We start from the raw sequence: 21098 nt of genomic DNA, 5'->3' as shown, positions 1-21098 counted from the left end.
CCCCAGCCTCCTGAGTCGCTGGGATTACAGGCACGCGCCACCATGCCCAGCTAATTTTTTGTATTTTTAGTAGAGATGGGGTTTCACCATGTTGACCAGGATGGTCTCGATCTCTTGACCTAGTGATCCACCCGCCTCGGCCTCCCACAGCCACAGTGCTGGGATTACAGGCTTGAGCCACCGTGCCCGGCCAATGCTTGTTATTCTTATAAAATGAAATGTTATTTCAATATAATGTTTGATCAAGACTCTTACTGAATTCTAAGTATAATAAAGCAGCATGATAGCAATTATTTATTGAGTGCTATGTGCCAAGTCCGGGCTGAAAACTTCATATAAGTTGTTAATACATGTACATAATTTTTACAATAAATCCTTTATAAGTATTATATCTATTTGTTTAGATAGAAAACTGAGGTTCAGAGACATGAAATAATTTACTCAGGATCACACAGCTAATAAATAGCAGAGTTGGATTATTGGATTCAAATCCAGATTTTCCAGACTCCAAAGCCCCATGAATTTTGACCTTGAAGCCAGAGAATGCAAATCAGGTTCAACTGTTCAACACTGAGCAACTAGTAGTTGCTTAAATCTGTGTATCAAGAAGAATTGTGAAACTTAGAGTAGTAGATTGGCAGTATGTCCTGTGAAACATTGTTGGTGCAAGTCAGAAGATCTATGTTTTTGGCTCTTTTTTGCCATCTCTAAGCATTATAGTATGTGATAACTCTTTAAATTCAATTTCAAAGTATGTTAGCATTCTGGCAGAAGGTCACATTGGGCTGTCTGCATTCTGCTAAAGAGGCATTGAGAGGGACCTTTTATTTTTTTCTTCTGTGGACTTATAGACATGAACAACAGGTTCCTCCTGCCTGAACTTCTAAGAACATCCTCTAGTTCTTCATATCAGTATCATAGGGCCTCTTTCGCTGGAAGAAGGGATCTGGTGGGAGAGAAGTGTTATAGTCAACATATATTTATAAGAAGAAATGTGCACTAACATTCAGGCTCATTATTAAAAAGTAAATAGATATGTTTTTCCCCCAAATTTTTAAACCTAAATGTGTATTCACAAGTAAAGAGTTAAACTCTCTTTTAAGGCTTTGTTTAAATTATTAGCCAAAAAATAAAAAAATAATAAAGGAAAAAGTTATTTCAACAAGGTTATAATAATGAAGGAAAGGTTTAACGACATTTCCTGGTTCAAATTATATGTATTCCTAGATGGTGGCAATTAGAATCTTAGTTGACTTTCTTAGATGTTTATGCCCTTGACACTTACGTGAGTTTTGTATTTCTTTTAAAATAAGGATTTGGTGAGTGAAAAATTGAAGACCCAACAGATGAACAATGATCTTGAAAAATTAACTCATGAGCTTGAGAAGATAGGGTTAAATAAGGAGCGACTCTTACATGATGAGCAAAGTACTGATGACAGGTGAGTACTAAATCTATTTGGCAAACAGTTGAAAAATTTTTTTTTTGCTCATACATTAATTCTCTTCTGTACTAGTTATAGAAAACATTTATATATTTCTACTTTTGGTTTCTTTCTTCCCTTAAAGTTCTGTAAGGAAAAAAGAGGAATCATAGACAATATAATATAGATAAAAGAAAACAAAAAACTAAAACGTTACTATATAAATACAGTTACAAAATAGGAAAACAGGATGCCACCCAGGAAGCAGAAGCAGAGGCTGTAAATGCCTGTGAAAACAGAATAAGACATTAACAACAAACAAACCTCTGGCTCATCAAACACAGTCAATTAAGCAAGTTATTTTTTCTTTGAATCATGTGCTTAATTGTCTCTTTTCTTTGGTTTATTTGCCAAAATGTTGGCTTAAAGATAAATGGAGAACATGTATGAAACAAAGAAAAAGAAAAGCAACTGAGGTAAAAAATAATGTGGAAAACTAAAGCCTGAAAAGCAGGATAAAAAATTAACTCATGCCCTTTAATTTTAAAAATGATCAATATAGGTTTAAAGAAAATATGTATTCTCGCATGGTAATTACAATCTATTAAACAGAGTTAATATGATTTTCAAGTAGTCTATTATTTAACATCCAGTCAGCTCCATGGATCCAGCTGGAATAGAAGTTGTGTACTGTTAAGAATATTATTTTATGTAGACTAGAGTTTCATTCAATTTTCGTAATTATATAATTTATATTTTATTTACTTATTACTGTTCCAGTATTTATAATCTGTATTCAATGTATATTGAAAAAATTAATGGTGATTACATAGGATTTGTTCATGTAATTTTGAGAATATTCAAAGTGAATAGGATAGAGTGATACTTAAAAAGTTAGTTGTGTAATAACAGAGAGAAACAATTTGAGTCATTTATTCTAGCAATCAGTTCAAGTCAAGCAGTGATTATTGAATTAATTATACAAATATTTCATGCAGAAATATTTTTATTTGAATTAATCAGATAAGCGGAGATTTCATTGACTTTTTTTTTTTTGATTCAAACTGTTCCTGGAGACTTTTTAAAATATAGATACTGAATATGCATCCCCTCTTTATTCAAACAGATTTATTACCTAATATATGTAAGATACTGTGCTGCATGTTCTTTGCAAAACAAAAAGTATAGTACACCCTATAGTGCTAATTGACTGTATTATAAATTTATGAACCCAGCTCTGGGTGGACCCTTCATACAGTTTGATTCCTCTTCCCAAACCTTAATTCATACAGTTAGCCAGTGTTAATTGAGCTTTTCTTTTCTGCAGATCACGTAGCATCTAAGTAGTGATAATGTTTCAACTGAACCTTAAAAAGTGACAGAGGTTTACAAGGTGGGAACAGTGTGGAAGGGCATTCCCATTCCATGTAGACAAAAGCATTTGTATAAAAGCACAAAAATGTGCTATGCAATTTTTAGAGTAATATAAAAGATGGATTACAAAAAGGATTAATTTGGAGGCGCAGAGACCAGAGAGGAAGTGATTATAATGGTCTAGACAACATGTGATGGCAGTCATTATTTCCATATATTTATTTACATAATGAAAGAATTAGGCATAGGCATGGAGCTTTTTGGAAATAGAAAGTGGCTTGAACTACTAAACCAGCTTCTTTCTCAGCCAGGAAGTTAGTCTTTATATCATTAAAACAAAAAAAATAACAACCAGAAGCTCACAGACATAAATTCCTTTAATGTGCCATGCCTTCCACCTTGGGATTTATGTATATCAATTTCAAATGATGTCCCTAATTCCTTTATTAGTCCAACTTTCCCATCTCTTTCTTTCTTTCTTTCTTTCTTTTTTGAGCCAGAGTTTGGCTCTTGTCACACAGGTTGAAATGCAGTGGCACAACTTCAGCCTCCTGGGTTCAAGTGATTCTCCTGCCTCCACCTACCAAGTAGCTGGGATTACAGGCATGCACCACCATGCCTGGATAATTTTGTATTTTCACTGGCCAGGCTGGTCTCAAACTCTGGACCCCAGGATCTACCTGCCTCATCCTCCCAAAATGCTGGGATTATAGGCATGAGCCACTGCACTTGACCTAACTTTCCCATCTTTCTAACTCATGATATTCTCTCTGAATTTTTTTGAAGGTACAACTTTTATTAAGATACTTATTCTTGCCATCAAGGAATATATTGTCTAATTTTGGAATTGAATGTATAAGTAGATACATTTAAATGCAACGAAATAAATTTAGTAAGCCAGGCACAGTGGCTCACACCTGTAATCCCAGCACTTTGGGAGGCTGAGCCAGGCAGATCACTTGAGGTCAGGAGTTAGAGACCAGCCTGGCCAACATGGTGAAACCCTGTCTCTACTAAAAATACAAAAAATTAGTCAGGTGTGGTGGTGCATGCCAGTAATCCCAGCTACTTGGGAGGTCGAGGCACAAGAATCCCTTAAGCCTGAGAGGTAGAGTCTGCAGTAAGCTCAGATTGTGCCACTGCACTCTAGCTTGAGTGACAGAGCTTTGAGACTCTGTCTCAAAATAAATAAATAGATTGATTAATTAATTAATTAATTTAGTAGTAGAGTTGTAAACAGAGGTGATCACTCTTATCTTCCGTCTTCTCTTTCAATATAGTTTACAGGATTATGTTTTCAGGTCTTTTATCCATTCATTCTGTATGCTAAGCATTCTCATACATCATCTCACCTGAGATCCTCATTTTTTTTCTTACTGTGTATCTCTATCAGGATAGACCAGAAGCAACTCAAGTGTCACAAATTCAACATATCGCAAATCAGATTCAATAAATGATTTTTAAATGTTGGCTTGAGCCAGTACAAAATGAGCAGATTTGTTCACTGTATTCAATGAAATTAAAATCTAATTGAACAGAAAAATTTACATAAAAATTAATTCCAATAAAAGAACGTGGCAAAACTCTCATATACATATTTTAGGTTTTTATTTGGTTTTGTCTCAGGGGTCCTTCCGTTTAAGCAATGGATCATAAATACTACTTTGTGATATACTCTGAATTGTGTTCATACACCATCCTTTTTGTGAAAAAAGTGTTTGTTAATAATTATTCATGTATCTACCATTCAGAAAGTTAATTACTATACCAACAGTCACATCCATCTCCCTCTTGCCACTCTGTCACCAGTATCCTATGCCATAAGTATGTCATTTTTTACTGTAACTACTCTGTATCCTGAGATAAAGAGTCTTCATTGAGTTATAAGTCTTAAGTGTTCACACATCCTTGCATAAATACTTTATTCATTAATATCATAGGCAAATGCTTGATGATATAATGAATCCATCTACTTCCTCTTTCTATAGATTGTATTCTTACAATACTAAAAGGGATATTTTGGGACTTTGATCTTCCAGATTCCTTGAACATTAATTATTGCTTTTGATAATCTAGGCCATAATCTGGAGCTCTCTGTTCACTCAGTGGTTTTGTTGCTTCATTATCAGGATTAGTTTTAAAAGGAGAATGGGGCAGTAAGAAGAGGATAATTTCATTTGCCTCTTGAACAAAAAGGCTTTTATAAGACCCATTTATAGCATGAATATTTGTGGTCATAAATTATCTTTAAAAATAATTTTCTGACCTCCAATGATGAACTATATTACTTTGCACTTGGATAGTAGGTATAAACTTTTGGAATCAAAATTAGAATCCACTCTTAAGAAGTCTCTTGAAATAAAAGAAGAAAAAATTGCTGCTTTAGAAGCTCGATTAGAAGAATCCACGAATTATAACCAGCAGTTGCGCCAAGAACTTAAAACAGTAAGTAATTTTCTTGGAAAGAATTTTAATGTTCATTTATTTTATAAATATTTGGACAGAAAAATATAAAATAGAAAATAAAAATATAAACATTGATATTTAGTCTATTTCTTAGTATTCATAAACAGATGTCTGTCAAATGGATATGGTGTAGTTTATTCAGTACTATTTCATGTGTATAATGTCCTGCATGCTGTTAGGGATATATCAGAAGTGTGTGGGTGGAATGAGAAAGAGGCAGACTTATTTTATTGGGGAAAGCGCTCAGTGTGATACTGACATTTCACTCTGGCACTCTTTTCCTTTTGAGGATCCAGGGAAAATTCTGCTAGGCAAAATATGAGTTTGAGGATACCAAGTTAGAGGAAAATCATATGTGTGTTATATAAGATAGCACCAGATCTCCTCATAAATTTGAGGTCTTTTCTAGATCTGTTTTCTTGTGATATTTGGAGGTATTCAGTGAAGTAAGTAAGCACGGCAGAGGCAACTGTTTATTTTCCTTAAGGAAGTAAATAAAAATATAAGGGACTTGCCCATCCCACAAGGCTAGTAGATAGTAGATTGGTAGAGTCATATTCTGATTTATTCACCCTTTTATCATCTCTGCAGTGCCACGAGGAGTGGTCTTAAGGTTAACTAAACACTTAGACTGACAAGATTACTATAGGCTGCATTTAGAATCATTCTATTCAGAACACTGTAGGAAATACAAATAGATAGCAGGGCAGTGGCAGGCCGTCATCTTCACGTAGTCTTCTGAGAATCATCTTCCCACCAGATGGTTCAGGTATAAGAAGAGACACTGGATGTGTGCAGGACCCTCCCTGGCTTTGAATGCTCATGCTCATAGCAGCCATTACCACTTGCAGCAATTCCAAAGGCATAGATTTAAGATCTCCACAGTGCACGTACCAATTATAAGAGTTGCTGCTCTCAGAGAAGTTCAGAGATAGGGCTGCCTATTGGTATTTAAAGTTCTCCTAAATAGCCATTTTTTTCAATAATCAATGTTGTCTGGTAACATAGAATGTTCCATTTACATCAAGATTTCAGAGGAACAGTTAACCAAAGTTGAATTTCTTATGTAGAAAGGGAAAGGCTTTTTTTAATCACTATTTGCCAACAACATTATTGCTATTTGTCACAGACATTGCCATGGAACATACCTTGTTACAGAATAAATTTTACTTAATTATTTTTCATCCAGACATTCTCAGAGCCAGAGAATAAATTTTAGAACTGTGTCTGGTTAACTAACTGGATTATCCAAAAAACAAATTTAAAAAAACCGTACTTTAACCTGCCTTTTGTCCTGAATTTTTTTACCCCATTAGCAGTATCATTGAGTTACAAATAAAATGAACATCATGAAGCTAGTCAACCAGAGAATTGGTGTGTTTGGGTATGGGTTTCGTACGTGTGTTTGAAGTAGATATTTAAAATGCCGCGGGTCACGCCTGTAATTCCAGTACTTTGGGAGGCCGAGGCAGGCAGATCATTTTAGGTCGGGAGTTCAAGACTAGCCTTGCCAACATGGTGAAATCCTGTTTCTACTAAAAATACAAAAATCAGCCAGGTGTGGTGGCAGGCATCTGTAATCCCAGCTGCTTAGGAGGCGGAAGCAGTAGAATCGCTGGAACCCAGGAGGCAGAGGTTGCAGTGAGCCAAGATCATGCGACTGTACTCTAGCCTGAATGACAGAGTGAGACCCCGTCTCAAAAAAAAAAGTATCATTGACTTCCACTTTCAGCTCTTTGGCCATAACTGTTATGGACTAGCTCCTGCTATGTAGTCAACTGAATTGCTATTGTTATAAACTTTTAATACTATATGTGAAGAGGCATTTACTTTAAGATAGACTGTGAAAGTTAAATATGAGTAGTATAAGGGTTAAAGTAACAACTAAATTAGTATGACAAAGAGGTACAGGTAATATGACCAAAAAAGGGAGATAAAATGGAATCATAAAAAATAAATCCAGGCCAGGCACAGTAGCTCATCCCTGTAATCCCAGCACTTTGGAAGGCTGAGGTGAGCAGATCACTTGAGCTCAGGGGTTTGAGACTAGCCTGGGCCATATAGGGAGAGCCTATATCTTAAAAAATCCAGCCGGGTGCGGTGGCTCACGCCTGTAATCCCAGCACTTTGGGAGGCCGAGGCGGGTGGATCACGAGGTCAAGAGATCGAGACCATCCTGGTCAAAATGGTGAAACCCCGTCTCTACTAAAAATACAAAAAATTAGCTGGGCATGGTGGCGCGTGCCTGTAATCCCAGCTACTCAGGAGGCTGAGGCAGGAGAATTGCCTGAACCCAGGAGGCAGAGGTTGCGGTGAGCCAAGATCGTGCCATTGCACTCCAGCCTGGGTAACAAGAGCGAAACTCCGACTCAAAAAAAAAAAAAAATCCAAAAGACAAAAAAAGAAGAAACAGGGAACAAAGTACAGATTGGACAAATAGAAAACAAGCAGTAAGATGGCAGTTTTAAACTGAGGTATGTCAATAATTATGTTAGATATAAAAGGTCCAAACGCCCAAGTTAAAAGGCAGAGATTAATAAATTAGACAAAAAGGTAAGACTCGTCTATATGCTACCTATAAGAAATCTGGATGGAAAATGATATATAATTCTAGAACTTGCTTGATTGGCTGTATTAATGTTAGACAAAGTAAACTTTAGTGCAATGAATAGCACTAGAGCTAAGGTAATTCATTGTGCAATTATAAAGGGGTCATTCCAGCACGAAGATAACAAGGTTAAATGTCTGTGCACCTAATAACAGAGGTATACCTGGTAACACAGTTGCAAAATACATGAGTCAAATATCTGTAGAACTGCATGGAGAAAGACAAATCCACAATTACAATTAGAGTGTTTAATACTCATCTCTCAATAATTGGAGAATAAGTAGAAAGAACTTAATCTACCAGATAAAGGGCTTCTATTAATAGCCTATAGACTAATCACCTTCCCCCTTTGATCAGGAAGAATACAAAGATTTTGCTCTCACTGTTTCTATTAAATGCTGTACTACTGATCCTAACCAGTGTACTAAGAAGAAATGAAAGGCATACAGATTTGAAAGGAAGAAATAAAAATGTCCTTCTTTACCTGTGACATGACTATATTTACAGAAAACCATGAGGAATTCACAGAAGAACTTTACAACTAAGGTGAACTTATCAATGTCACAGGGTAAAAGTCAATATATAAAAATATATTTTATTTCTCCATATAAGCAATGAAAGATTGGAAAATTAAATGTAGAAGAAAAACACCATTTATAAGACTATGAAATACTTATGGATAAATTTAAGAAAATGTGTGCAAAAACTCTGTACTAAAACCACCTAAGGAATAACTCAGTAAATGGAGATAAGAACCATGTTCATGAATTAGAAGACTCAATATTGTTAAAATGGCAGATTTCCCCAGACTGATCTCTTGATTCAACATAATCCCAATTAAAATCCCAACAGGCCAATTAATGAGCTGATTCTAAAATTTATGTGGAAATATTAATCAAATATTGGTTAAAATTGGGAGCAACTGGAACTGTCATGCATACTGATGCAAATATAAGGTGTTATGATTAATTTAGCAAGCAGTATGGCAGTATCTCAAAAAATCCTGGCCTGTGGCCTGGCATGTAGCTCGTACCTGTAATCCCAGCACTTCAGGAGGCTATGACAGGCGGATCATTTGAGGTCAGGAATTCAAGACGAGCCTGGCTAACATGGTGAACTGCTGTTTCTACTAAAAAATGAAAAAATTAGCTGGGTATGGTGGCGCACACCTGTAGTTCTAGCTACTCAGGAAGTTGAGCCACGAGAATCGCTTGAACCCAGGAGGTGGAGGTTGCAGTAAACTGAGATTGCACCACTGCACTCCAGCCTGGGTGAGTGAGTGAGACTCTATCTTAAAAAAAAAAAAGAAAAAGATGAAAATGCTACTTCTCTTCTCTCAAGGAAAATGAAAGCATAGATAAATAAATTTTTATAACAGCTTCATTCATCATCATCAAAAAATTGGAAATAATGACTAAAAGAAAAAAATTAGTGATGCAATCAACACATGAATAAAGCTTAGAAATATACTCAGAAACATATACACACACACACAAAGATTATATACACTGTTATTTTATTTGTGTGAAATTATAAGAATTTTTGTGAAAGAAAAACAGTGGTTGCCTGGTACAGTGATCTTTCTAGAATGATGGAAGTGTTCTGTCATATTGATATATGGGTTACATAGGTGTGTGCCATTCTCAAAATTACTGAATTTCACTTAAAATCCGTACATTAGCAACTTGATGAAAATTATACCTCTATTTTTAAACATTATATTATCTTTGGGAACTGTTGAAAATTTGAATTCATAACCTAATTCACAACATTTAAAATTTTAATTACATTTTAATGGACAGTTTTTAAATTAACTCTAAAATACTTTGTTACAACTACTTATTTTTTATCTAGTCTCTATATTCATTTCCTCTCTGAATGTAAAGATTTTGATTAATGATACATAAAGTTGAAAGAACAATGGGTTTTAAATGAGAGGCCTTTGGCTGGGCACAGTGGCTCATGCCTGTAATCCTAGCACTTTGGTAGGCCAAGGTGGATGGATCACTTGAGGTCAGGAGTTCGAGACCACATGGCCAACAGGGTGAAACCACATCTCTACTAAAAGTACAAAAATTAGCCAGGTGTGGTGGCAGGTGCTTGTAATCCCAGCTATTCAGAAGACTGAGGCAGGAGAAAGGTTTGAACCTGGGTGGCGGAGGTTGCATAGTGCCATGATTGTGCTACTGTACTCCAGCCTGGGTGACAGAGTGAGACTACATCTCAAAAAAATAAAAATAAAATGAAAGGGACTTGAGTTTTATTCTCAGCTCCCCTTCTTAATAACTGCATATGTTTATAGCCTTTCTAAACCTAGAATAAAGACCTTATGGGAAATTAATGTAAAATAGAGAGTAGAAATGGTGTCACTCATCTATTGTTATAGGGTGTTAAAAGTAAAAACAAAACAAAACCCAGAAAACTAGGATCATAGGGTACCCATTAGATTGCTTGTGAAACTTGACGTCACATTCTACCTTGGCATCTTTTTAGTCTCACTTCGTTGTTTTCCAACTCAGTGGTGGCAGTATTAATTGTTGAGTCATAGGCTTTCTTAAGTTGTGCATTAGATGTTGAATTATAAAACATTTCTACCCTTCCCTCAATACAAATGTTGGGGTTAATTTGAAATTTATTTTAGGGATCTCCTAGGATAAACTAGTGATTCAAAATAGTTTAATAATTCAATACAAGTACAATAGTAAATTTAAGCTGAAGAGAAAGAGTTACTAAGTTAAATCTGGCAAATGTGGTCATGTATGATGAGTAAGTTGTTAATAGCAATCCAAGGATATAGCTTATCCAGGATTTTCTAGTGTGATGATAATCTACTTTAAGAGAGCCAACTGAGAACTAAAAAATCCTGAATAAGATATATCCATAATAATTAATAATGTGTCAAATCATTGTGCTTTACATAGACATATCTGTGAAATTTCTAAACTGGTTATAGATAGCTGTAAAAAGAATTGTTATTAATTAGAAACATACCTAAATCCACTTATCTGGGGGCATTTTCACTACAAACAATAGGATTTGACATTACAGGATACATTGTAGGAGCATGCCACATAAGCAGAGTATGTTATATATTTCTAGGAGAAAAGGATTTGCATTTTCAAAATCACAAATCATACATATTATTCATCACATTTAAAAATAAATTGCCTCTCATATTCATCAGACCAGCCCAGAGTCAAATTAATTGTGAGAAATATAACAGTGGTGATTTTTTTCTCCTCATCAAAATATTTTAAATAAAACTTTAGGTGAAAAAAAATTATGAAGCTCTCAAACAGAGACAGGATGAGGAAAGGATGGCACAGAGCTCTCCTCCAACATCTGGTGAAGACAACAAATGGGAACGAGAAAGTCAAGAAACGACTAGAGAACTTCTGAAAGTTAAAGACAGATTAATTGAAGTAGAAAGAAATGTAAGTATTTTTTAATTTTAGTAGGAATAGTTTTTTTTAGAAATAGAGGATAACTGGATATATTTATCTTAGATACATTTTCTAATATTTAAACAATTCATCACACTTAACAAGAAAAATCTAGTCACATAGGCATTTTTCTATTTGTTCCTACCTCAGGGGCCTGCCTTTTTGCTTCTTCTGCCTGAAACACATGACTGGCTTCCCTTAGCATTTGGGTGGCATATCATATGTCCTGCAGAAGGTCTTCCCTGACTTCTTCCCCCAGTAAAGTTGTTATACTCAACTTAAACTGTTCACTATTTCTCCATTTCTTAGTTTTTTTCATAGCACTTTTCACAGTTAAATTATATTTTGTATTCATTTATGAAAGCAGGTAATTTGTCTTTCTTTTTTACCACCTTTACTATCTAGATTAGTGCCTGGTAGGTATTAGACACTTAACAAATATTTGCTAAGTTTGTTCAATATATGCTTGATAGTAAGCAACAAGCAAACTAAGTGAACAACAAGTATTTACCTTTCATAAGTTGAATAAACTTAAGGAATTTACACAATAACAAGTAAAATAGTTGTGGTGGTAGTTATTGTTTTTTAATTTAACACAAAAATAGTACCTTTTAAAAAAAACTAAGCTAAAACCAAAAATTAATCCCCACACCATTGATTACTACTTTCTTATTCAAAAAGAATCACTATAAACAGTTTATCTTCCTAGAAAATGTTTTTGTCATTTATCTATATGTAGAAGTATATTTCTTTTACAAATTTATACCTGTGGGATCATGCTATATGAAATTCCTGTTTGTATTTTCAGTTAATGTTATCTTGGAGATCTCTCTATTTTAGCAGATGTATATATATTTCATTTTGTATAATGACTACCTATTATTCCATAGTATGTTACCATAATTTACTTAAATAAATCCCACATTTCTGGACATTTAGGTTATTTTTAAACATGTTCATAGAATGCTAAATTTCTGACAGCGAAATTGCAAGGCCAAAGGATATATATACATGTGTGTGTGTGTGTGTGTGTGTGTGTGTGTGTGTGTGTGTGTAATTTTAATTGATAATTTCTATTAGTATTTAAAAATCACATCAATTTTCTTTTCTTCCCCCCCCCCCCCTTTTCTGAGACAGGGTCTTACTTGTCTCCCAGGCTGGAATGCAGTGGTGAGATCATAGCTCACTGAAGCCTCATCCTTCTAGGCTCAAGTGATCCTCTCACCTCAGCCTCCCAAGTACCTGGGAGCACAGGTGCATGCCACCACACCCAGGAGACTTTTGAATTTTTTGTAGAGATGGGAGTCTCACTATGTTGCCCAGACTGGTCTCGAACTCCTGGCCTCAAGTGATCTGCTCTCCTCAGCCTCCCAAAGTGCTGGGATTGCAGGTGTGAGTCACCACACCCAGCCTAAAAATCATGTCAATTTTCAGTCTCACTAATAGAGTATACCTGTCTTTCCAGATGAACACTGGATATTACCTAGTGTTTAATTTTTGTTAAAGCAATAGGAAAAAATAATTTGTACATTTAAAATTGTGAGTTAGGCATTACACATCTTTCATATATTTATTGGCCATTTATAAATGCCTATTTTTAATCAGTGATATATATACCTATGTTGCTTGGATTCATAATTATATTTTAGAAAATTGAGCTGGCATACGAAGTTCTATAAGGTGAACTTTTTTTTCTTATTGACTTCCTTTATAAATTTCCATTAGAAAAAAATTACTTGATATATTTTAGAAAACAGGGTTGTAAAGATGGTTAGCCATATAATAGGCTGGTAATTTTTGTGTGTTTGCCAGTATTATATTTGCTAACATCTTTTTTTAATTTTTTTTTTTTTTCTTTTTTTTTGTGATGGATTTTCACTCTTGTTGCCCAGGCTAGAGTGCAATGGTGTGATCTTGGCTCACTGCAACCTCTGCCTCCCAGGTTCAAGCAATTCTCCTACCTCAGCCTCCTGAGTAGCTGGGATTATAGGCATATGCGACCATGACCAGCTAATTTTGTATTTTTAATAGAGACAGGGTTTCTCCATGTTGGTCAGGCTGGTCTTGAACTCCCAACCTCAGGTGATCCGCCCGCCTCAGCCTCCCAAAGTGCTGGGATTACAGGCATAAGCCACCGCACCAGGCCTATATTTGCTAACTTCTTTCTTTTCCATTGTAATTTTTTTCCTGCTCTAAGATAATACCCTCTCAGCTATCTCTTCTATTCACTATAGACTATAGGATTTTTTTCTTATTTCCAAACATACCTGGAATAATCGGTAGTGTTTGTACAATTTAGTTTCTCAAGTGCTTAACTACAATAGTATTTCACATATATATGTGGAAAATGGTTCACCTCTGTACTGGGATGGTATATAAATTCATCAGTATCAGTATTCTGTTTTTTCTAGTACACATTTTTTCATCCATTTTATTTGAATAAACAAAAGAGAAGTATAATATGATAACTCATCTTAAATCATTTTGTTTCCTCAGATTCAATTTTATATTAATATGTGGATCAAATCCTGACCTGCCTTTTACACAGTGACATGTAGTGTATATAAAGCCAATAAAATGAATGTTATATTTACATATACATATGATAAAAGGATCTATTGTGATTCAGTTGTTAACTTTTTATGCATACTGCAGGGTAGACCAATTATGACCTTTTGTACATTAAAGTTTTATTTCTGTTTTCTGGAGGGTTCTTTGCTTATATGTTGCTGTTGCTGATTTTTTTTGTTATGAAATTTAATTTAGAAATAATCCTAAAAATATTTATGACAGGTATTTTAATATGTAATTGTTGATTTGCATAGTAATTCATGTGTTTATAAAACTCAAATTTGGCCTTATGTATTGGAAAAACTGAAAATTGTGTGTTTTGTTTGGAAATGCTCCAGGACTCTTACAGCTGAAATAGAGTTTTAATGGGTATTTTAAATCATGAGAAAAATTTAAAAAAACATCTGTGTTAGGTCTGTTTTGGACTAAGATTGTTCCTGTAAACCTGCTTCCCTTCGAAGTATTCGTGTTTGGAATATACTTGGTTTTGCCACTCTCTCTAGGACCACCACCCACTTATGTATATATTTGCCTTTGGGTAAATTAGAAAAGATACACCTCCTTGGTTGGACACAGCCCCATTTATTCTGAGCATTCCGGGAACGTTCAAGCAGTATTAAGACCATACAACCGACAATTCCTTTCTAGTTTGTACATTAATCAATATATTTAGAATGCGATTTTTTAGGATATTGTGATACAGACAAGACACAGGCACAATATTAAAGCTTTAGTATTATTGCCTTCTTTCTGATAAATTAAATGTTTACAATCTGGGATGGGGAAATGTTTTGGTTTTTTTCTCAAGATTGTTGGGGTTTTTATGGATTAAAATGCTAATAAATAGTTATATGAAATTCAGTATGTTATAGAAATAGGTTTTATATTGCCATTATTGTTAATATGTTTGGTTTCTGGTTTTGTTTTTTAAGAATGCTACACTGCAAGCAGAGAAGCAAGCATTGAAAACTCAACTGAAGCAGCTTGAGACACAGAACAATAATTTGCAGGCTCAGATTCTTGCACTTCAGAGGCAGACAGTGTCATTACAGGAACAGAATACTACTCTTCAAACACAGAATGCCAAGCTTCAGGTTGTAATATAATATTTTGGGAATATTTAACCAAACTCTTGAATTATGCTATTAAAATAAGGGAGGCTAAACATGGAAACATTGTTTCTTAGTGAATGAACTTAACAATTAATTAAAGATAAATGAAAATATTTTTATTTAGTGCCATCAATTTTTAAAATATCAGAGCCTTTAAATATTAATAAATTCAGTTAATACATCTAAATAAAGATAAATTATATTTACTTTATGGTCTTTCTGCCATTTCAGTAAGTTGATTATAATAATTTAGATGTAGAAACCCTTGCTTTAGAATATGGTTGCAGCATACTATTCCTTATTTCACTTTTGTAGCTTTTGTCATTTTAGTTAGTGGAAAGCAGGACAGCATAGGAATATCGTCTTTAGGCTTGTCATAAGTTCAAAGGATCCATCTTTCACTTAACACCGCCAGTGCCTTTTCAAACAGAACAATCAGGTGGGGAAAAGTTCAACTCTCTGAAACCTTTTAAAGAGCAGAAACAAGTTTCCTCTCCAAAGCATTCTTCTTTCTGTAACTCTTTGATAGTGATTTTCATCAACATCAACACTTTGTTTGATAAAGAAAATACTGATTTAATTTGGACTCTTGGAAAATTTCCAAAAGTAATTTTTCACTTCTATCAACTTCTATCACTAAATTCTAGAAATGATAAACTAGCACTTCAAATTCTGTACTTTTCTGTAAGTGGAATACAAACGGTTGCTGATCACCTTCATTTAAAATAAATTCAACCCAAAATGTAAAATACATATATACGTCTATGACTACACACACACACACACACACACACACACACACACACACGTATGTATGTGTGTGTATTATAACACCTTCCAAAATCAAAATTAAATGGTAGCCTTATTCTTGGAAAGCTAAAATCCAAATATTCCCAGTATAATGTAAATATATCTGCTGTGATTTATTTAGACCTTTCTTTAGTTAATATTGTAATCTTTATTTTACAAAGGAACATGAACTATTTTTCTTATGTCTGCTAATAATATGTATTCTTATAGGTTGAAAATTCTACCCTTAATTCCCAAAATACCTCACTTATGAACCAGAATGCACAACTCCTAATCCAGCAGTCTTCCTTAGAAAATGAAAATGAATCTGTAATCAAAGATCGAGAAGACCTAAAATCTCTCTATGATTCTCTGATAAAAGATCATGAAAAACTGGAACTTCTTCATGAACGTCAGGCTTCTGAGTATGAATCTCTTATCTCTAAACATGGAAGTCTAAAGTCTGCCCACAAAAATCTTGAGGTGGAACATAGAGACCTTGAAGACCGGTAATTTATTATATTTTGTTGTATTGAGAATTTAAAACCAATTTTCTTCAAGTAGTGTAATAAATTTTATATATTAAACACATCTAATGTTAGTTTACATAGGAAATTTATATAAATTTACGTGTGTTTTAAATGATATTAATAAATTACTTCCTTCATTTCTAAAATATCTTTTTAGGAAATATTATAAACGAAGTCTTTTTTTTCCCCCAGTTACAATCAGTTACTAAAACAGAAAGGACATTTGGAAGATTTGGAAAAGATGCTCAAAGTAGAACAGGAAAAAATGCTGCTTGAAAATAAAAACCATGAAACAGTAGCTGCAGAATACAAGAAACTTTGTGGTGAAAATGATAGGTAATAAATATACGTTATATATAATAAACATATATATTTTATATAGAAAGTATATACATATATTTGTGTGTGTGTATATATATTTAATTTTGTATTATTCTTTACATCCAAAATATATACTGCCCCTTTGTAGTACCAACCATAGTTTGAGTTTAGAATTTTAAAAAATAGAATAGGCTGGGTGCAGTGGCTCACACCTGTAATCCCAGCATTTTGGGAGGGCGAGGCAGGTAGAGCACTTGAGGTCAGGAGTTTGAGACCAGCCTGACCAACATGGTAAAACCCCATCTGTACTAAAAATACAAAAATTAGCTGGACATGGTGGCATGCACCTGTAGTCCTAACTACTCAGGTAGCTGAGATAAGAGAAATGCTTGCACTCAGGAGGCAGAGGTTGCAGTGAGCCATGATTGTGCCACTGCACTCCTGCCTGGGTGACAGAGCGAGACTCCGTCTCAGAAGAAGAAAAAGACAGGATCTTGCTCTGTTGCCCAAGCTGAAGTTCAGTAGCACAATCATAGCTTACTGCAACTTCAAACTCCTATGCTCAATTAATCCTCCCACCTCAGCCTCCGAGGTAGCTGGGACTACTGGCACACACCACTATGCCTAGCTAATTTTTAATGTTTTTAAAATTTTAACTTTTAGTTTTTGTAGAGATACAGTCTCACTATGATCTCCAAGGCTGCTCTCAAACTCCTGGCTTCAAGTGATGGTCCTGCTTCCACCTCCCAAAATGCTGGGATTACAGGCATGGACCATCACACCCAGCCAATACTTTCTTATTAATGCTTGAAACTTTGAGTACCTATACTTCAACATGTTTAAAGACTAAAAAAATTTTTTCCCAGTGTACAGATGGATGGATGAAAAGAAGAAATTAAAAATTCTTTTCAAGGAAAAGGTACTCAGAATTTTTAAAAATCTAGTTTTTACAGAATAGAAACTGATTTTGGCTAAGTTTAATGACTTACAAAACAGTCTTTTATTCTAAGTCTGCCTTAATGTTATTTATATCATTTCATATTGTATAAATTACACTAAAAGCTATTAAGATAATCTAATTATATTTATATGATTTCTAATTATAGGTTGAATCATACTTATAGTCAACTTTTAAAAGAGACTGAAGTTTTACAAACCGACCATAAAAATTTGAAAAGTCTTCTGAATAATTCCAAACTGGAACAAACAAGATTAGAAGCTGAATTTTCAAAGCTAAAGGAACAATACCAACAATTGGATATTACATCCACCAAGCTGAATAACCAGTGTGAGGTGAGCTTTAATAAGCTTAATCACTGTATCATTCCTTTAGGCACCAAGACATGCCTAAGAAATAAATGACTGTATTATAATGAGAATAGCAGTGTACATTTAGTGGAGTATTTGTAAAAGATTTTGGTATCATTGAAGTATCATTGAAACTTACAAGTAATTCAGAACAACTTCCCATATCATTAATTACGATCTTTTAAAAATTATTAGGTTAAACTTATGTCCAGATTCTTTGAAAATTTTTAAATTGTCTATTCATTTAATGAAAAAATGTTTACACCTCGCAGGAAATTATAAACCAATAGAAAAATTGGTTGGAAACAACATACGATTAATTACCTAACGAAGCTCAGAAAGTAATTCATTCTACTTATGATTTATAAAAGTAAATAAATTGTTATTAGGATGGCATACCTCCAGAATGGTAGAGTGAGGAATGTGGCAAATCAACTCCTTAAGAAACAATAAAATTGGACAGAATGTCAAAAACAACAATATTAGGACTCTGGAACTCAACAAGAGCATATAACAAATGGAGAAGCATTTCTTAAAGCAAAACTGTTCAACCCTGGGAAGGAACTGTGGTTGTCTGAGGCATTTTATCTTGGGGCTCCTCCCATTCCTCTTCTCGTTCCCTGGTTCCTATACCTGATAGCTCTGACAGAGAATAGGGCAAGCTGTGAAAACCAGCAACTTTTCTTTTTTTTTTGAGACAGTCTTGCTCTGTCGCCAGTTGCCAGGCTGGAGTGCAGTGGTGCAATCTTGGCTCACTGCAACCTCTGCCTCCCAGGTTCAAGCAATTCTCTCTGTAATCCCAGCTACTTGGGAGGCTGAGGCAGGAGAATTGCTTGAACTTGGAGGACAGAGGTTTCAGTGAGCCAAGGTTGTGCCACTTCCCTCCAGCCTGGACAAAAGAGTGAAACTCCGTCTAACCAAAAAGACAAAAATTGTTCTTTTTTCTGTATACATGTTTTATAGGGACTATAGGCATGAGGGACTATAGGCATGCACCACCATGCCCAGCTAATTTTTGTATTTTTTAGTGGAGACGGGGTTTCACCATGTTGGCCAGGATGGTCTTGATCTCTTGACCTCGTGATCTGTCCACCTCAGCCTCCCAAAGTGCTGGGATTACAGGAGTGAGCCACTGTGCCCGGCCAACCAGCAACTTCTCTACTGGAGGAAACTGACTTGATTCGGAACAGAGCATAGAAAAGCCCCATGCCTGGGAGAGTTGTCAAAGGTCAACTCTCAGATAACTTGAGGTTGAAATATTGGTTGGGGCAAGTAAGAGACGAGTGAACTTGTCAAAAATTAAACCAGGAGTTTCAAGAAATGAATCAGCCTCAGTGGGTCTTCATAAGATCCCACATGTCAGTGGTGGTCCAGAAAACATTCAAGAGACACCAGAGAGGGCCCTAGCTATCTTTGCTTCCCTGGCTAATTCTCATAACTTGGGTCAAATGTTAATTATTGGCTGAGGGCTAAGTCATGTAATGACATGATTTAGTGGAGGTAGAAAAGACTATGGTATAAGAGGTTGAGATTGTAGTTTACATTGGTGGGAAGGTAGAACAAGTGTTTCTGGAATACAATTAATATTCTGTGTCTTGATCCAGATGCTGGTTTAACACATATGTTATCTTTGTGATGATTCATATATATATACACTTAAAATTTGTTCTCCAGCCAGGCTTGGTGGTTCATGCCTGTAATCCCAGCACTTCGGGAGGCCGAGGCGGGTGGATCACCTAAAGTCAGGAGTTCGAGAACAACCTGGCTAACATGGTGAAACCCCATCTCTACTAAAAATACAAAAATTAGCCAGGTGTGGTGGTGCATGTCTGTAATCCCAGCTACTTGGGAGGCTGAGGCAGGAGAATTGCTTGAACTTGGAGGACAGAGGTTTCAGTGAGCCAAGGTTGTGCCACTTCCCTCCAGCCTGGACAAAAGAGTGAAACTCCGTCTAACCAAAAAGACAAAAATTGTTCTTTTTTCTGTATACATGTTTTATCAGTTGTCTATTAACACCAATGATGCTCTTTAACAATGGGAGAACTCTTGGTGGTAATGGATGGTAAACATTTCTTTTTGCCTAATGAGTCTGAGTTTGCTGAGCAGATATGCTAATCTACTTAATGATGTATGGGCCACGGGTTTGCTCCTGCATCTGTAATTAGCTGGCATATATGCTGAGAGCTGGTGGGTCTATGGTGGCATCAGCAGGGATAACCCTTTTCTCTTCCATGTGGTCTCTCCATCCTCCAGCAGGGTTCCAAGAGTCTGAGTGGAAGTACACAGGCAACTTGAGGGCTAGGCTTGGAACTGTTACATCATCACTTCCAACACTTTCTCTTGGCCAAAAGCATTCCAAATTCAAGAAGGGAAATAGATTCCACTTATTTACGGGAAAAGTGAGAAGTCACATTGCAAGAGGGCATAGGTATAGGGAAGAAAATAAATGCATTCAGTTTTTTAAGGAATCTACCACATGTGTTTCAGTTTAACAAAATACAGATAAATAAAACAAACATAATATGATCTTGACGGTTACAGATCTAGATGTTTGCTTCTGGTTATTTATAGCATCATTCTCCCAGATTTTCTCTACCTTTTGAAATTTTTCAAAATGTTTATTTTCTTTTTTTAGGGTGTGGGTGGTGTAGGCAGGGCGGGTATTTGTTAGTTGCTTTTGCTTTTTTAATACAGATCTCTGGGCTTTACTCCAGACCAGCTGAATTTGAATGCTAGGGCCCAGATATCTACGCTACAAGGATGCCAAATTTTTTGAATCACTACTTTGGACCTTCTGAACTTCTGTTTGAACCTCTGGCCTAGCTAAAGCATATTTCCAGTTTCTACGAACTGGGTACAAAAGGCCCAGTGCTGCTGGCAGCCCAACTACTAGGAATGCCAGATGTTAATACCAACTATTAACTAAATTACCCGATTTCCCTTGATTAAGCCACAAAACTATACACAGACTTTTAAGGTTTCTTGAAAACAGTGGATGGAGGTCAGGCGCAGTGGCTCACACCTGTAATCCCAGCAGTTTGGGAGGCCAAGGAGGGCAGATCACCTGAGGTCAGTAGTTCGAGACCAGCCTGACCAACATGAAGAAACCTCGTCTCTACTAAAAATACAAAATTAGCCGGGCGTGATGGTGGG

The 21098-nt window shown here is 35.4% G+C and overlaps 1 protein-coding gene across 7 annotated transcripts in view; it reads left to right on the top strand.

The window, feature by feature from the left end:
- The window catches only part of CCDC88A (coiled-coil domain containing 88A), a 126015-nt gene that overhangs the window by 82315 nt on the left and 22602 nt on the right, over positions 1-21098 (top strand). For 5 of the 7 annotated variants that reach the window (XM_017542392.2, XM_017542395.2, XM_017542394.2 and 2 more), the window contains exons 16-22: positions 1314-1441; positions 5101-5242; positions 11141-11305; positions 14818-14979; positions 16018-16295; positions 16509-16652; positions 17744-17930. In XM_017542392.2, the coding sequence (XP_017397881.1) occupies positions 1314-1441; positions 5101-5242; positions 11141-11305; positions 14818-14979; positions 16018-16295; positions 16509-16652; positions 17744-17930 (1206 nt within the window). The remainder of the gene's footprint in view (positions 1-1313; positions 1442-5100; positions 5243-11140; positions 11306-14817; positions 14980-16017; positions 16296-16508; positions 16653-17743; positions 17931-21098) is intronic. The other 2 variants (XM_017542398.2, XM_017542393.2) reach the window with 1 other exon arrangement.

This window comes from Cebus imitator, unplaced genomic scaffold, assembly GCF_001604975.1.
Source record: "Cebus imitator isolate Cc_AM_T3 unplaced genomic scaffold, Cebus_imitator-1.0 Scaffold143, whole genome shotgun sequence".
Taxonomy (NCBI): domain Eukaryota; kingdom Metazoa; phylum Chordata; class Mammalia; order Primates; family Cebidae; genus Cebus; species Cebus imitator.
Note: the sequence above shows the minus strand (reverse complement) of the source record. Positions and strands in the feature narration are given on the sequence as shown.